Here is a 17673-nt window from a genome sequence, read left to right as displayed (position 1 = left end):
TGGAGGGGGGAGCGAGGTAGAGGTGCACGACTTCGGAGCCAGTAAAAGTGGGCTGTGCTAGAACTTTCCTGCCAATCCATGGGGGCACTACTGCCCAATCCGAATCCTGAAGTTATAAGGTTGGTGAAAGCAGTATGGTGAAAGCTCCACTGGCCTAAAGATGACATGGATGGAGCTACACCATATCTCTTTCACCCATCCAAATAATTCAGATCTACACCAAGTGCTACAGTAGAGTCTGTTTGGAATTGATGGGAGGTATAAAAAAAAAATCTGACTTCTGGAAGGACCCTTCAATGGTCCACAACTAAGCTTCCCTTGCACCAACCTGCAACAATTTGTCAAATTCACAGGCCTACTTTGACAATATTCACCAGGGGACATTTTAACAGTACCCATGCCATTGTGCTACACTGCTCCTCAACTGTTAGTGTACATTCGTGGCCAAAGGTTTTGAGAATGACACAAATATTAATTTCCACAAAGTTTGCTGCTTCAGTGTCTTTAGATATTTTTTGTCAGATGTTACTATGGAATACTGAAGTATAATTACAAGCATTTCACAAGTGTCAAAGGCTTTTATTGACAATTACATGAAGTTGATGCAAAGAGTCAATATTTGCAGTGTCGACCCTTCTTTCTCAAGACCTCTGCAATCCGCCCTGGCATGCTGTCAATTAACTTCTGGGCCACATTCTGACTGATGGCAGCCCATTCTTGCATAATCAATGCTTGGAGTTTGTCAGAATTTGTGGTGTTTTGTTTGTCCACCCAGCTCTTGAGGATTGACCACAAGTTCTCAATGGGATTACGGTCTGGGGAGTTTCCTGGCCATGGACCCAAAATACCGAGCCACTTAGTTATCACCTTTGCCTTATGGCAAGGTGCTCCATCATGCTGGAAAAGGCATTGTTTGTCACCAAACTGTTCCTGGATGGTTGGGAGAAGTTGCTCTCGGAGGATGTGTTGGTACCATTATTTATTCATGGCTGTGTTCTTGTGAGCCCACTCCCTTGGCTGAGAAGCAACCCCACACATGAATGGTCTCAGGATGCTTTACTGTTGGCATGACACAGGACTGATGGTAGCGCTCCCCTTGTCTTCTCCGGACAAGCTTTTTTCCGGATGCCCCAAACAATCGGAAAGGGGATTCATCAGAGATAAGGACTTTACCCCAGTCTTCAGCAGTCCAATACCTGTACCTTTTGCAGAATATCAGTCTGTCCCTGATGTTTTTCCTGGAGAGAAGTGGCTTCTTTGCTGCTCTACTTGACACCAAGCCATCCTCCAAAAGTCTTCACTTCACTGTGCGTGCAGATGATCTCACACCTGCCTGCTGCCATTTCTGTACTGGTGGTGCCCCAATCACACAGCTGAATCAACTTTAGGAGATGGTCCTGGCTGGACTTTCTTGGGTGCCCTGAAGCCTTCTTCACAACAATTGAACCGCTCTCCTTGAAGATCTGATAAATGGTCGATTTAGGTGGAAATCTTACTTGCAGCAATATCCTTGCTTGTGAAGCCCTTTTTGTGCAAAGCAATGATGATGGCATGCCGGTTAACCATGGTTGACAAGAGGAAGAACAATGATTCCAAGCACCACCCTCCTTTTGAAGCTTCCAGTCTGTTATTCAAACTCAATCAGCATGACAGAGTGATCTCCAGCCTTGTCAACACTCACACCTGTGTTAACGAGAGAATCACTGACATGATGGCAACTGGTCCTTTTGTGGCAAGGCTGATATTCAGTGGAAATGTTTTGGGGGATTCAGTTCATTTGCATGGCAAAGGGGGACTCTGTAAATAATTTCAATTCATCTGATCACTCTTCTAAACAATTCTGGAATATATGCAAATTGCCATCATACAAACTGAGGCAGCAGACTTTGTGAAAATTAATGTGTCATTCTCAAATTTTGGACACGGCTGTAGTATAGTATTCAGACAACCAAGGTTGGAATCTGAATAATGTAATAATTCTAGAAGGGTAAAAATGAATTAGACAAATGTAAATAACTTGCACAATCTTTATTTTATTGTCATGTAACAGGAAAGGGGTCAAGTTTGTAGGTTGCATGGACAAAGGATTTTCAAATTCCATTCATCACCCCACCAAAGTGGAGTGTATTTACAACCCTTTCACACACAATTTCAATACATGTATGATGAATATATTCATTCATTTTCTGAAAATTGTAAAATAGACATTCGTGATGAAATCTCCACAAGGGTGGAAAACAAAGCTTACCCAAACATAACCTCAGAAATGGAAGAAACGTTGACTATCTCCCACAGGGTTTTCCTGAGATTTGCAATTCAATAAATGAGTCGAAGGGGATCAGGCCTTTGGATAACCATACAATAATTTTGAAAATAAATAAATAAATAGCCTCGCTGTTTGGAACATAAGAAAAAGAACACCCACATTCTATTGATTACACTTACTATGTCATCCTTACAGCAAAGCCAAAGTAGTTCAACCAAATAGCTACATCTCATATTATTCCAAAACTTCCAAGACAGAATACAATCAAACAGTTAAATGTTTTTTTGTTTTTTTTGGCAATGTCATGTATATCTCTCATTCCGCAAAAAAAAGAAGTGCAAAATTCTTGAAATAAACAAATGACATTACAATCCTGTTCCCATTTCATAGAGGCTTTCAATAAAATATAATACACAATGTAGTCGCAACATTGACAGATAATACTAGATAAAGTACATTTCAATGTGTGCAAAATTACTATTCAAACTGTATTCAGTTTTTGAACGGAGTGGTGTATTAAAAAAAGTTGCAACAAGCAGGCATCAGTTCATTGTATGAGATTGAATTCATATTTTCAATGTTGACTGTAATTACAGACTATCCTTACATCCTCCTCAGTTCAAAGTACCCAACTTCTAGCAGTTGCAAGATCAACTATGGAGAATCCCCTTCACAACACAATTTCATCAGAACAAATAAATTCAGTAACCCATACATCCTTACCAACAACAAGAACAAACCCACTCTAATGTGAACATGGAGGACAGTAGAATATAATAAGGCCTGAAAACTATATTTCTGTTAAAGCCCTGCCCAGAAACCACCTAGCGCCTTCCTCCTAGGAGCTTCCGTAGAACTCAGAATTTATGCCATTCTGAGGATTGGTGAGGTGTAAGCAATATGGCGAGAATTCCATCTAACCTACAGTATCAGACGGCAAGGATGAGCTATTACCATAGACTATACATTTTTTCTGAGCCTTTCATATCCACATGAAGTGCCTAGACGGTAGGGTCTAGGGGTCGATTTGGGATTGGCCATAACTGTACACAATTTAACATATGTCCCTTTAGTCTGCAACTGATTCCTCCCTCCTTATATTCAGGAAGTTCCCATGTCCCTGAAGTTCCCTGAACTTGGCTGGGAGTTGGATTCCACATCCATTGGCTCCACTTCATTTTTCACCTCTTTCCCATTTGTCTGGTCCTCTCCAGCTTTCTTTGTGTTCTCCCCACCCACTGGCACTGCTTTGTTATCAGACACATCACTAAAGTCAGTCCTTGGGTGTTTTTCACCTCGTTCTGAGGAGTCCTTTTTCGGCGAATCCTTTTTGGGATCCTCAGTCTTGGCTTTGTGGGATGATGCCGCTGATGGGCTCGTCTGATGCGGGTGGTTGTCGTTGGGAACGCCTGTGCCTTTCTCCCACCCGTTGGGGCAGTTCTCTGAAGGACCGTTGCGTGTCACCACCGTGTCACCTTCCCTTTTCTTCTTAGTCGGTTGCGCCAAATTATCAGACTTAATTTCAGATGCAGCTGCCTTGACTTTAACTGAGTCCTGGACGCTGTCCTTGGCTTGACTATCCTCTTTGAGTCCTTCCTCCATACTGTGATCTCCTTTAACAGACTCAGGGTCTGGGCTGCCTGAATGGTCCATATCAAGATCATTACTGTTACCGTTTCCCAGTGATTCTGAGTCCTCTGAGGAGATTGCTGGCCCCGAAGGATTAACAGAAAAACCCTCAGCCTGCTTATCTCCATCACTACTCAATGCTACATCATTCAACTTGGTAGTCTCCTTCACCTCCTCCGTGACACCCTTCTCCTTCTGGGCTCCCACTGCCTCTCCCTCTCTAGCCTTGGCTCGTGTGCGGCCTTCCTCCGCTCCCTCTCCGTTCCCCTTCTCCGCCTTCTTCAGCTGTTTCTGGATCTTTCTGGGGCACCATACAAACTTTTCCTTGGGCTCAAAGTGCTGGAAAGCGTAGCGCAGAAGCTCTTTGCGCTTCTGCTTGTCACGAATGGCAAACAGGAAGTAGTCGAGCACGCTGCGCTTGACACTGCTCAGGTTCCTTTTGACCAGCGTCTCCTCCAGGAAGAAGCGCACCAATGGGCTCTGGTAGTGCTCAAAGCCTAGCTCCCCCAGGCTCTTCAGGATGCGCGTAATGCGGAGGTTGTTGTGCATGTTCCTGAGACAGAAAACACAACCAATATTTAGATGGAGGACCCCTAGTAACAGTTTACAACGCCACTGATGACAAAGAATGGTCAGTGGTTCCACATGGTCTTAAGAAATCACATCCTGTAAAGATGACCAAGGCATAACTTCAGCAACTCACCTTTCAAGGTTGGCGAAGCGTTCTCTCCAGTTCTCGGCGCGTTTGACCTCACCTGTGTCTTTGTTGACCAGCTGGATACCATAGAACCCCAGCATGAGCTCGTAGGACTCCACCAGCCTCTTCTTGGCCTCCTCACTCTCCCTGAAGGCCTGAGGACACAGTGGGGCAAGAGCACAGAGACCATTATCGTCGCCTTGATAGAGAAGCTCCATTCATAAACACTTCGTCTGCTCACTGGACCTAAGGGAGTCCTTTGACAAGTCACCCTATGCTTACTGTTTTTTTGTAACAGTATTTATTGGAATTTCATCTTTTTCACCCATATTAAGAGAGACAAAACAAAAGAAACAGCACTCACTTATACATATACACATACATCCAGCATTTCCCTCTTCCCGCTCGGCACTTCTCTCACCCCATCATTGCGTCTCTCAATACATATATTTTATACAAACTTACAGAAATTAAACAAAAAAAGCTCAGTTTAAACCAAGGTGTTAGGTTTCACACATGGAACGTACAGTATAATTCTGAAATACATAGATCACCACCATTCTAAGAGAATCCTTGCAGCATAATAGCTGATACCTCAGGTTCTAGGTCATTTAGATAAGGTTCCCATACTTTGTAGAACTGATTTGTTTTAGAATGCAATGTACATGTCAGATATTCCAGAGGCACCCATTCAAATTGGCATAATATACTATCTTTAATAGAAGGAACATTACCACTAATCCACTGTAAAAGGATGTTTGCCCTCGCTGCGAAGGTAAGGATGTTGTAAAGCCTCCTCTTACCCGCAGAAGTAACTATGTGTTAGGGTGCCTGTATCAGTGTTACATTTAAGACACTGAGGGGAAGAGGAAGTGGGGCTAAAAGCATGTCTGCGATTTGGGGATATATGCAAGCTGTGTATTATTCTTAATTGGAACGCTCTAGTACGATTACATATAGATATTATTTTTGCATATCTCCAAAAGTCCTCCCACATCTCTTCATCAATTGTAACAGACAATTCTTTCTCCCACACTTGTTTCACCCTCTGTGTTGACAGCAGAAAAGGCCCTTAAAGCACCATAAAACAGACAGACATTTTCCTTTGTGGGGAAAAAAGCATTCTTTCAATGACAGACATATCAGGGTTACCAATTAAGGTGGTGTAATGTCTTACTTGTAGGAAGTGGAAAAAGCCCTGTTTTGGGAGTCGATATTTCTCGACCATCTGCTCAAATGACAAAATCTTATCAGCAAATAAGTAATTTAGTCTGCGTATGCCCGTATTAAGCCAAAAGTGAAAGCCAGCATCCAGCAATCCGGAACCAAAATCTGGGTTGTTAAGAATTGGGGTAAGAGCAGAGGTTAGTTTGGACCTTCCCAGGAAGCGTTTAACTAACCTCCATACTTTGAGTGTGTTAAGTGTAATGGGATTATTGCAGTGATCTTCTACAGACTTGAAACTTCTGAAAAAAAAAAGTATTCTGTAAGGGGTATTTTGAAAGAGAAGTCTCAATGTCTAACCAAATAGGAGTCATCGTTTGTGATCCAGTCAGAAATATAACATAGGTGGGCACACCACTGATAGAACCTAATATTGGGCAGATCCAAGCCACCCATAGAACTTGGCAGCTGCATTATTGCCATCTTAAGTCTTGGCTTACGTTTACGCCATATAAAAAGGAACTCAGCCATCCATTTACATCCTTTATTACCTTATTGGAGAGTAATACTGGGATCATTTGGATTGGGTAAAGTAGTCTAATGTAAAAATGTTCATTTTCAACAGGGATATTCTACCCAACCAAGAAATCGGGAGATAGTTTCAGCGCTCCAGATCTTGTCTTATTGTATCAAACAAGGGAACAAAATTGGCTTTGTATATTTGGTGGAATTTAGGAGTTACAAATCTACCCAGATACATAAAACCTGAGGGAGATCATTTAAAAGGGAAGGGGGAGAGGTATTAGCTACAGATTGAAGGTTACCAAGTGGCATAGCCTCTGATTCAGTTAAGTTAATCTTGTAGCCTGAGAATTCGCTGAATAATTCAATAATATTAATAAGAGATTTAATTGAAGTATCGGGACTAGAGATGAATATCAGGACATCATCAGCATACAAGCTTATTTTATGGTGAACAACACCAATGAGCAGCCCCTGTATAGCAGGCGTTATACCCTGATGGCCTCGGCCAGTGGTTCCATAACGAGTGCAGAGGAGAGGAGACAAAGGACAGCCCTGTCTGGTACCTCTGTATATAGAGAAGCTATTTGACCGTAGCCCATTAGTAACGACAGCAGCCTGAGGATCATCATAGAAAACTTTCACCCATTTTATAAAGTTGTCCCCTACACCAAATGTATTTAAAGCAAAGAATAGGTAAGACCACTCCACACAATCAAATACTCTCTCAGCATCTAGGGAGAGCACAAGACCATCCATAGCACTTTGTTGGTAGGCTTGGTTTACATTAAGAAGCCGCCTGACATTGTTGCATGACTTACGGCACTTAATGAAGCCAGTTTGGGCTCCTTTCACAATTAGTGGCAGTGAGTCCTCTAATCTTGTGGCTATAATTTTAGAAAGCAATTTTATATCCACATTCGGAAGGGAAATTGGTCTGTACGAGGAACAAGACTCTGGACATTTCCCCTTTTGAGAATAAGTGATATGTTGGCTTCTCTCAGCATTTGAGGGAGCTGGTCATTTGAAAATGAGTGGTTAAACATATCACGCAATGGCTCAAGGATCAGGCCATGGAACTCTTTATAGAACTCACTACAAAACCCGTCTGGTCCTGGGGCTTTACCATTTTGCAAATTCTTAATTGCGAACATTATCTCTTCCTCGGTAATAGGGGGATTAAGGAGAGACCTCTGAGCTCCCTACTATCTCCGAAGAACAATCTTAGAAAATAAGTTCTCCAATAATTTGGGTGCATCATCTGGCAGTTCGGAGGCATAAAGGTTTGCATAAAATTTCTTAAGAGTCATTTATCAATTTATTTTCATATAATTGATTGCCATCAGAATCAGTAATAGTGGCACTTGACAGAGTCAGCTCTCTTTTTAGCTAGGTATGCCAAGTACTTTCCAGGCTTATCGCCATGTTCATATAGCTTTCGCCTGACAAATCTAATTTTCTTTTCAGCGTCCTGTGTTAGGAGAGAGTCCAACGTTGATCTAAGGACTAATATTTCCTTTAATAGGGCAGGAGTGGGAGTTTTAATGTAGTCCTTCTCTTTAGTTCCTAATTCACCCTCTAACGGGTTTTGCTTTTGACGCTTTTTCTGTCTCTTAGTGGCTGTGTATGACATAAATCAGACCCCTTGCATACGCTTTACAGGTTTCCCAAAGGAGCAAGGAAGAGAAATGCTTTAAAATCTGTAATAAAATAAAATATGATGTGAATGTATGGTCTTTAACAACGGTTATAGTCGACCTCTAATGTCTTGACCGATTTAATGCCCCGTTGAGTTATGTCCAGGATCACCTCTGCATGATCAGATATGACTATGCTTCCTATCCTAGCAGATAAAACAGACTGCAAAGACATCCTGGGCATAAAAAAGTAATCTATTCTAGTCGGACATTCATGAGGTGCAGAGAAAAAAAAGTTAACTCTGTTGGAGGGATGAAAAGTTCTCCAAACATCAGCATACCCCAGATCATCACAAATAGCTTTAAGTGACTTAGCTTGAGGAGAGAGTGAAGCTATACCGCTGGGAAACTTATCAATAAAGGGGTTCAACAAACAATTAAAATCTCCAACCACTGCAGTGTCCGAGTTAAATTCTGAAAAGTCTAGAAATACCTTAGTGAGGAAATCAGGGGGGTGAGCAGGGGGGAAGTAAATATTCATTATGGAAATGTTCTGCCCTTGTAAAGTACCATTAATTATAACAAAGCGACCAAATTTATCTTTCACACAATTCAAGACCTTAAGTGGTAAGTTCTTTTTCCCAATAATTGGTACACCTCTACTTCTGGATGTAAATTATGAGAAAAACACTTGACCAAACCCCCCTTGTTGTAATTTCAGATGCTCCTTATCCAAATTAGTTTCTTGCGATATCAATATTTAATTTTTTCAAAAAAGACAGTACCTTCTTTTTAATGGGATTATGGCTCCCTCTAATGTTCCATGTGCATACACACAGACTGTTACCTGCCATTGCACTTTGACAATTCAATATCCAGACTGAATCCTACTGTAAAAGTGGGGTGGTACCTTTTTCCATGTGTTGAACTCTCTATCTCACCGAGCATAAACAAACGATATGAACCCTGAACTCGAACTATACTAAACCCCAAAATTTAACCTGTAAAGATCCAAAGGGGGTTTTCCCACTAGCTAAAATGCAGGGGATGTCAACTTTCCAATGTAGACTCTTAAGTCCGCATTGCCACTCAATAGCCTCATCCTTATATATATATATTTAGCAAGAAAAATAAAGATATGAATATTACTGAACCAGAGCACGTGAGAACTCACACCACTGTTTCATGATCAGATTCAAATAAAAAGTTATCCAATGCTGCGGAGGTGCAGCTTAAAATTATTTACCCGAGAGAGTCAATAAACGCAGCAGCCTCTTCAGGTGTGAAGAGTTTAGGCGATCCGTTGACCATAATCTTCAACGTGGCCGGGCACAGCAGTGCGTAGTCCATCTTCATTCTCGAGTCGAGCGTTCGCCTCAAACGCTTTGAGTCTTCGTACAACCGCTGTGGAATAATCATTGAAGAATGAGACCTTTGGACCTTTACGTTGACTACCTTCAGAGCCGATGTTTCTAGCCGCATCCATGACACGCTGCTTGTTGGTGAAGTTGTGGAACTTTATAACCACTGTGGGCACTGGTTGGGACCAGGTATCTGTGCTTGAGAGCATTGGGCTCTGTCCAGCTTCACACGACCAGCCTTAGTGTCCATTTGTAGGTAGCCAGGGATCCATTACATTTTTTACTGAACGTGTCCCTTCAGAATTTTCCGGGAGTCCCACAACACGAATATTGCATCTGCGTCCTCGATTATCCAAGTCGTCAATGTGCTCCGCCATTTCGCACACCTGTTTCTCAAGTGCTTTTATCTTAGTGTCCATAGACGTAGTTGAAGTTTCCACAGTAGCAATTCTTCCTTCTGCCTCACCAACACGTTTGACAACCCTCTATAGTTCAGCCTGCTATTGCTTCCAAGACCATTCTTATCTTAACATCGATCACTTTAGTAATGTTATCAGTCATCTTTTGAATCACCAGGTCCATTGTGCTTGGATCCGCAATGGTGTTAGCTTCGCTAACATTAGTTAGCTCCTCCTGCACATCTACAGAGGTGGTGGTTTCGGTCGAGTTCTTAGTAGTTCTGTTGGGCATGTTGTCGGAGATTTTTGAGAAATAGCCGTCAAGACTCGTTGTAGGATAACTTATTTCGCCAATTCTACCACTTTTTGAAGCTAGGAGAATAATGTAAAAATATAAAATTTACGAATGCCATGGGAGCTCGCTGAAACACAGTGTTCTCTCTACGGCGCCATTTTGTCCCCCCTATATGCTTACTGTTACATTCAACAGTAACTCATTTTATGAAAAGGGCATTTCACAGTGCTTTATTGTACCCCTTAACCCCACTTGCAGGTCAGTGCTCCTAATACATCACAATGATCAAGCAAAATGTGAACCACTCACCAGGATCTCCTTCTTGGTGAGCTCAGAGGCCATGTAGTTCACTCCTGGTTCCCGCAGTGGAAACAACCTGAGAGCAACAGTGGATTATAACTTTAGACGGCTAGATATCAATAATAGCACAGTGGAATCACTTCAATAATGTTTCAATCGTGTTTTGTGATAGCTTTCCTGTTGATATTTTACTGCTCCGTGCTCCGGCCAAGTGACAAGATGTTGGTGATTGACAGTTTATTGCAACAGAATGTAAACGCCATCCAAGTTTACGACACTTGAGATTCGATTACTGTACTGTTATCATTGTGAGTTGGGCAAATTATAGGCCTAGTCATAAAGTAATATAGTATAATACTACATTATAATGGTATAACCAGCATTTTCACTTTGGATGAATTGCGTGCCCATAGTGAACTGCATCCTACTCTGTCCTAGATGCTAATATATGCATATTATTATTACTGTTGGATAGAAAACACTGAAGTTTCTAAAACTGTTTGAATTATGTCTGAGTATAACAGAACTCATAGGGCAGGTAAACTTCCAAACAGGAAGTGGAGATTCTAGGGCTGGTCGAATTTTAAGTCATCACCTATACACATTCAAACAAGATATGGATCTGTTCGCACTTCCAACGCCTTCCATGTCAACAGTCAGTAGAACGTGGAGTGAAGCCTCTAGTGTGATGTGGGGCTTGATGGGACGGGAATGAGTCAGTGGACTGTCAGAATGCCAGTTCCTGGCTGCGCAAATTACTGTTGATATCGCCTGCGTTCCATGACTCTGCAGACAAAAACGAATGCTCCGGTTGGAACGTTATTGGATATATATGATAATAACATCCTGAAGATTGATTCTCTACTTAGTTTGACCAGTTTATTCGACCTGGAATATAATTTTGAAGTTTTCGTCCGAGTTCGCCTGGACCAGCACCAGCTTTTGGACATGTGAGCTAAACATGCTAGCAAAAGCATCTAATTGGACACTAGTAATGGACATTATGGAACAAAACAACAATTTGTGGAACTAGGACTCCTTGCACTGCATTCTGATGAAAGATCAAAGGTAAGGGAATATTTGTGATGTAATTTCGTATTTCTGTTGACTCCAACATGGCGGAGAAATGTTCTTTACCTCCGAGAGCTGTCTCAGATTATTGCATGGTATGCTTTTTTCGTAACGTTTAAAAATAAAAAAATGTGTAAAATACGTATCTTTCGTCAAAGTTTATGAGTATTTCTGTTATATGATGTGGCTCTCTAATTACTCCGGATATTTTGGAGGCATTTCTGAACATGGCGCCAATGTAAACCGAGATTTGTGGATATAAATATGCATATTATCGAACAAAACATAAATGTATTGTGTAACATGATATCATGAGAGTGTCATCGGATGAAGATTATCAAAGGTTAGTGATTAATTTTCTCTAATTCTGCTTTTGTGGCGGGGGGAATACATAAGAAACAAATACACACAATTAGCCCATAACAGAACCGGAGTATTTAGGATCATACGTACCACTGAATGTAGGAGTGAACTCTCTCCAGCCTCTTATAGTCCGTCTTCCATTCTTTATGAAAGGATTCTATTAAAATTTCTAAACAAAGATATAGAGCATTACATACACCATTACGCACATTTTCCAGTCACTGAAAACGGCTTGGAAGAATAGCAAATGACCTACCATCAGGGGAGGAGGGGTATTCGTTGAGATAGAATTTTAAATTGAACATTCTCTCTTCTGAGCATTCGTCGTCTGTTAGATTCTGTGAAGACACGCAGACAAGCAGCACAGTCAGATGTCTAGATGATGTCTCATGACGATGACAAGATAAAAACAGATGACCTGTGTAGGGCCTGGAGTTTTACCTGGTCAGGAGAAAAAAAACGTGGGTTCTGGTAAGACCAGGTTAGCCTAGGCTTACTAAGACCCAACATTTTTCCTGACAAATTCACATGGACAAAAACTCCTGGCCCTATTCATGTGTAATAACAAGAGCCTTCAGACTTACAGGATACCCTTTTCTGTAGTTCTGCATGTCCTTGGCAGCCCTCATGTTCCTGGAGAACGTGTTTGACCACTGTGAAAGATATGGTACAGCGATATTGGATGAACCATTTGGCAGAAATACATTCATTTTCTTTTGGGTACCTAAAATTATTTTGACCTGGGTGTAAGTCAGTGGAACTGAAGAGGATACGGGTACAAGACCATAGCTGTAGTTTCACCCCATAGTTTCCCTGTTTGTACAGTTGCATGGGTGATTTGGTGCGGTGTTAATTTCATCAACAAAAATGGTGACGAAAATACCAAATACTACTTTAATCCCCTAAAATAGGGGACTATGTACAAAAAGTGCTGAAACGGTTCACCCGATATGGATGAAAATGTCCTCAAATGAAAGCTGACAGTCTGCCCTTTCACCCCATAGTGTTTCCTCGGCGTTCATTTGTGTGGTGCTGCGCTACGGCAGAATCACTGCCGTCACATCAAAAGAAACATCCTATTCCTACGAAACATGGTTTCAATAAAGTTCTGTAAAGCACATTCGCTTTTCTTGGTAAATGGATAATCTGTCTGGGTTCACAGTTCTGAAGGTTATTTAGCTCTGTGAGTCGTGGCAGACAGCGTGCAACTCAAGAAACACAGCGCGACAGTGACCATTGCGCGAGTGACAAGTTCACTCGAATCACTTTAGAATGCACCTGTGCGAGAAACGGCACGACAGTGACAAGTGTGCGAGTGACCAGTGTGGATACGTTAGCCAACTAGTTAAGTTATAGCTAGCTTATGTAGATAATTTGTTTCCGCCTTCACCCTTATGTAGTCCTAACATTCTGTATATTCCCCTTGTCCTAAGTTTTTTTTACAAATATTTTTGTAAAGACCCTCCTTCACTAAACCCCTAAAATAAAGCAGCTTAATTGAATTGTAAACCCCAAATCTATTTTGCATGAAGAAACAACCGGTCATTCATCACAAACTTTGAATATCTGGGTTTTCCCTCTTCACAATGAGGAAAGACTGCATTTAAAATCAGTGGACACTACTCATTTTTATTACAATACACCTGTCACAATTGTTTTCTTAACTAGAGGTTTGTTATTGCTAAAAGGTGCAGCATAGGTGTAAACAACTTTTTATTTTAGCAAGAGATAACACGTGTATAGCCTAAGAAAGTAGCAGAAATGTGTAGAAAGTAGTTGAATGCATGTTATTGAAGGGAAACAATAGTCTTGAAAATATCATTATGTTGCCAAAACAGTTCTCATTGTACAGTGTGTGTATATATAAGAAATTCAACTACAAAATAATAGTCTTCTCCCATTTTTTAAAAACCATTGCCCCCACCCCCAAGGTGTATAAACAATAAATAAGAATACAATAGATACAAAACAAAAACGTGAAGAACAGATCAAGCAACTCTAATTAGCACATGTAGGACAGTACGCAAGTGTGTGCATGGACTTTGCAGATGCATTTCTCACATGTGCAGCACATATTTGTTTTACGGTCCTTTAGAGGCATCTCCTCCTCTTGCCTGCCCCAGCTGCAGCCTCAGGTGGATCAGGACAAGATTCAGCCCCCTGAACAGCTTTCACAAGCGCTGCTGTGCAGGGGAGGCACTCCCTTCTTTGAATGTGTGGGGTTACTAGTGCCTTTCCCAACTTCTCCAGGAACACCCCTCTTGTTCCACTTATCAGGCATCCAGGTAGGGTTGATCTTGTGCCATATTACAAAGGCATTGTATGAGAACACGTCAATGATGTTATGGAAGATGACCAGGGGCCAGCTCTAAATGTAAGTTCTAAATCACCTTGTCCAGGTTGTCCATGCCATATTTGTTGTGGTTGTAGTCCAGGATGATGGCTGGCTTCCAGTCCTCACGATCACTGATCTCAGCCGTTTTGTGCAGTGTGCTCAGGAAGATCACATTCTTGTTACTCTTTGGCAAGTAAGAAACTAGATTGGTGGTGGGGAGAAGGCAAACTTTGATGAGAAGGCCTCTCCCCCTTATCGCAAGGAGTGGAGGGGGGAGTTCAGGCTTGTTCTTTCAAACTGTGCCAACCATGGAGATCTTCCTCTTCAGAGGAGCTGCTGGCTGAGTTCAATCAGTAGCATACAATCTCAATATCTCATTGTGTGAATGTCTCTGTGATTTGTGTGGTGCATAAGTGATTTTATAACTGCCGGGTCAAAAATGACCCTAAGACAAACTACGTACCCTGGTGGTGTACAGCTTTCATGGAAATATGAACAAAGATGTTTAGTTTTTTTTAATGTTTGGGTCACTATAGGAAAAGGTCATCAAATTTCAAGTTGAAAAAATATAATTTAGGGGATTCTCTCTGCTGTTAATTAAACATAGTAGTGGGTCATTTTTTTTTTATACCGTTAAGACAACTCAAGGATTAATACACTTGAGCCAATCAGTTGTGTTGTGACAAGGTAAGGGGATATACAGAAGATAGCTCTATTTGGTCAAATACCAAGTCCATTTTATGGCAAGAACAGCTCAAATAAGCAAAGAGAAACGACAGTCCATCAAGACATGAAGGTCAGTCAATACGGAAAATTAAGAACTTAGAAAAAGTTTAAGTGCAGTCGCAAAAACCATCAAGCTCTATAATGAAACTGGCTCTCATGACCGCCACAGGAATGGAAGACCCAGAGTTACCTCTGCTGCAGAGGATAAGTTCATTCGAGTTACCAGCCTCAGACATTTTTGCCCAAATAACTGCTTCAGAGTTCAAGCAACAGACATCTCAACATCAACTGTTCTGAGAAGACTATGTGAATCAGACCTTCATGGTCAAATTTCCCCAAAGAAACCACACCAATAAGAGTCCAAATTGGAGATTTTTGGTTCCAACCGCCGTGTCTTTGTGAGACGCGGTGTGGGTGAATGGATTATCTCTGCATGTGTATTTCCCACCGTAAAGCATGGAGGTGGTGTTATGGTGCTTTGTGGGTGACACGGATTTATTTCAAATTCAAGGCACACTTAACCAGCATGGCTACCACGTCGCTGCAGAATGCTACCCCATTCCTTCTGGGTTGGGCTTAGTGGGACTATCATTTACTTTTCAACAGGACAATGACCCAACACACCGCCAGGCTGTGTACGGGCTATTTATTTGACCAAGGAGAGTGGTGGAGTGCTGCATCAGATGACCTGGCCTCCACAATCCCCCAACCTGAAGCAAATTGAGATGGTTTGGGATGAGTCCGACCGCAGAGTGAAGGAGAAGCAACCAACAAGTGACCAGCATATGTGGGAACACCTTCAAGATTGTTGGAAAAACATTCCATGTGAAGCTGGTTGAGAGAATGCCAAGCATGTGCAAAGCTGTCAAGGCAAAGGGTGGCTATTTGAAGAGTCGCGCACCCAGTTTGATTTGTTTTATACCTTGTCTTACTACATGATTCCATGTAGTATTTCATAGTTCGTCTTCACTATTATTCTACAACGTAGAAAATATAAAAATAAAAAACCTTGAAAAACTTTTGACTGGTATATAAAATTACACTTGTTTACTTGACTTTTATACTCTATAAATTGACTCCAATTAATTTACCGTAGCAAGTTTGCCACCTGCAGTAGGCAAGTAAAGCGGTTGTCAAATCCATCACTTCTGTTTGGCTGTGCCCATAGCAACATTCTAAAATTAGATGGATAAGAACTCCCCAGTGTTCTGCCACCAACTTGCCCACATCGTGCTCGTGCTGCAATGTCTGCAAACACAAAGCTAGCTCGTGCTTGGCTCTGCCCACTACGATTCATTTGCTCTTAATGGAACCAACAGGCTGTGGTCTATCTTCAGTTAGTCAAAAAAAGCGTTGCTAGAGTTGCTTACCAAGAAGACGGTGCCTGTTCCTGAGTGGCCTAGTTACAGTTTTGACTTAACTCAGCTTGAAAATCTATGACAAGACTTGAGCTGTGATTAACAACCAACTTGACATAGCTTGAATATTTTATTTTTTTAAGGATAATGTGCAAATATCGTGCACTCCAGGTGTGCAATGCTCTTAGAGACAGCTGTAATTGGTGCCAAATGTCATTCACAATGTAGGCCTATTGACTCGGGGGTCGAATACTTACGTAATAAATAATTTTATTTATCGTAAATGTTTTCCAAATGTTAACATTTTTTATCCAATTTGACATAGTATTGTGATTTTATAGGGCACCGTTTGTAGTCCATCGTATGTACTGTTTAATCTTGCGTAGTGGCTTCGCTGGCATGCATCTAAAAAAAAAAGAAATGCTGAGTTTGCCCCACCAAGATGTACATGCTAAAATCGCCACTGCAGGCTATAATGCAATGACTAGCTCAAGACAAAGTGGGGATGAAAAGCTAACGTTACATCTAGCTAACGAAACGTTAGCGCTTTATCTAGCCTTTAGCATGCTAACGTTAGTTAGCATAGTAGGTAGCTAGCTTTGTAACCCCAAACTAAACGAGGCATTATAAATGAAACTCGTTCAATATAAATGATAGTTTTAAGTGAGTTGGTAACTATTACATTCTCCTGCAAACAATATTCCACATTTGGAGGTAACGTAGGTCGTTAGGCTTCCATTAGTTGAACAGTTGCTAACGTTAGCTAGCAAGCTAACGTGTGCTAGTAGTGGCCTAATGCTAACATTAGTTTTCGCGTACTCGTTCGCCGTGTTAACGTCGACATTTGTATAGTTGGTTACACAAGATTTTAAAAAATGCAACGTACTAAACCAGATGTCCATGATTTAGTTTTGTCCTGGCTTGAGCGACGCGTTTGGTTCTCTCCAGGATCGTCTCCATCACTCTCGGTGTCCCACGTCGAATCATACACGCATACTAAATCGTCCTGCTCCATCATTTAAAACACAATGTCACAATGTGGGCTTGAGAAAGACCAAAAGCGAAATCTGCTAGCCAAGATAATTACACATGAGTTGAACTTCCAGGCCTAAATTCGATGACTACCACGACCGACCAACCATCCCTCCTCCCGGTCAGCAAAATCCATCGTCGCGATTCGTGGTACCAGTACGGGTTCGACAAACATGAGTGACAGGTTGAAATGGTCTGCAGTCAATGCATGTCTGTCTGTTGGCTGAGCATCTTCTTCTTCTGTTGATTTTATGGCGGACTACAACCCCAAAATGTGTATTGCTGCCACCTACTGGACGGGTTGAAACCAAAAGAAGGTACAAATAAAATCCATACCTGATAGGGAAACTAACTTAATCCACCCAAATTAAAATAGTACACTGACTAAACAAAACTCCCACTTCTTCCTTCTTTCAATTCTTCATATCTCCCTTCTCACGCTCTAGGGCCTGAGAGGGTGGTACGGCTCTTAGGGCCTGAGAGGGTGGTGCGGCTTGTGGCAATATTCCATGTAACTCC

General features: G+C 41.6%; 1 protein-coding gene across 1 annotated transcript; it reads right to left on the bottom strand.

Moving 5' to 3' along the window:
- Window positions 1-2009: 2009 nt before the first annotated feature.
- Window positions 2010-17396, bottom strand: LOC109907781 (opioid growth factor receptor). The gene is made up of 7 exons (XM_020505983.2): window positions 17009-17396; window positions 12288-12356; window positions 11960-12041; window positions 11794-11872; window positions 10279-10345; window positions 4599-4747; window positions 2010-4448 (listed from the first exon to the last, which is right to left on the bottom strand). Exons 1-7 carry the CDS (start codon window positions 17138-17140, stop codon window positions 3368-3370), a joined length of 1659 nt encoding a protein of 552 aa, XP_020361572.1. The 5' UTR covers window positions 17141-17396; the 3' UTR covers window positions 2010-3367.
- Window positions 17397-17673: the final 277 nt, after the last annotated feature.

Source organism: Oncorhynchus kisutch, linkage group LG17 (genome assembly GCF_002021735.2).
Source record: "Oncorhynchus kisutch isolate 150728-3 linkage group LG17, Okis_V2, whole genome shotgun sequence".
In the NCBI taxonomy this organism is placed as follows: Eukaryota; Metazoa; Chordata; class Actinopteri; order Salmoniformes; family Salmonidae; genus Oncorhynchus; species Oncorhynchus kisutch.
Note: the sequence above shows the minus strand (reverse complement) of the source record. Positions and strands in the feature narration are given on the sequence as shown.

Coding starts and splice junctions, on each gene's coding strand:
- LOC109907781 (XM_020505983.2), bottom strand. CDS start 17,140: ATGATGGAGCAGGACGATTTAGTATGCGTGTATGATTCGACGTGGGAC. Junction 12,357..17,008: donor AATCATGGACATCTGGTTTA/GTACGTTGCATT, acceptor TATCTTTCACAG/TGGTCAAACACGTTCTCCAG. Junction 10,346..11,793: donor GTTCACTCCTACATTCAGTG/GTACGTATGATC, acceptor TGTTGCTCTCAG/GTTGTTTCCACTGCGGGAAC.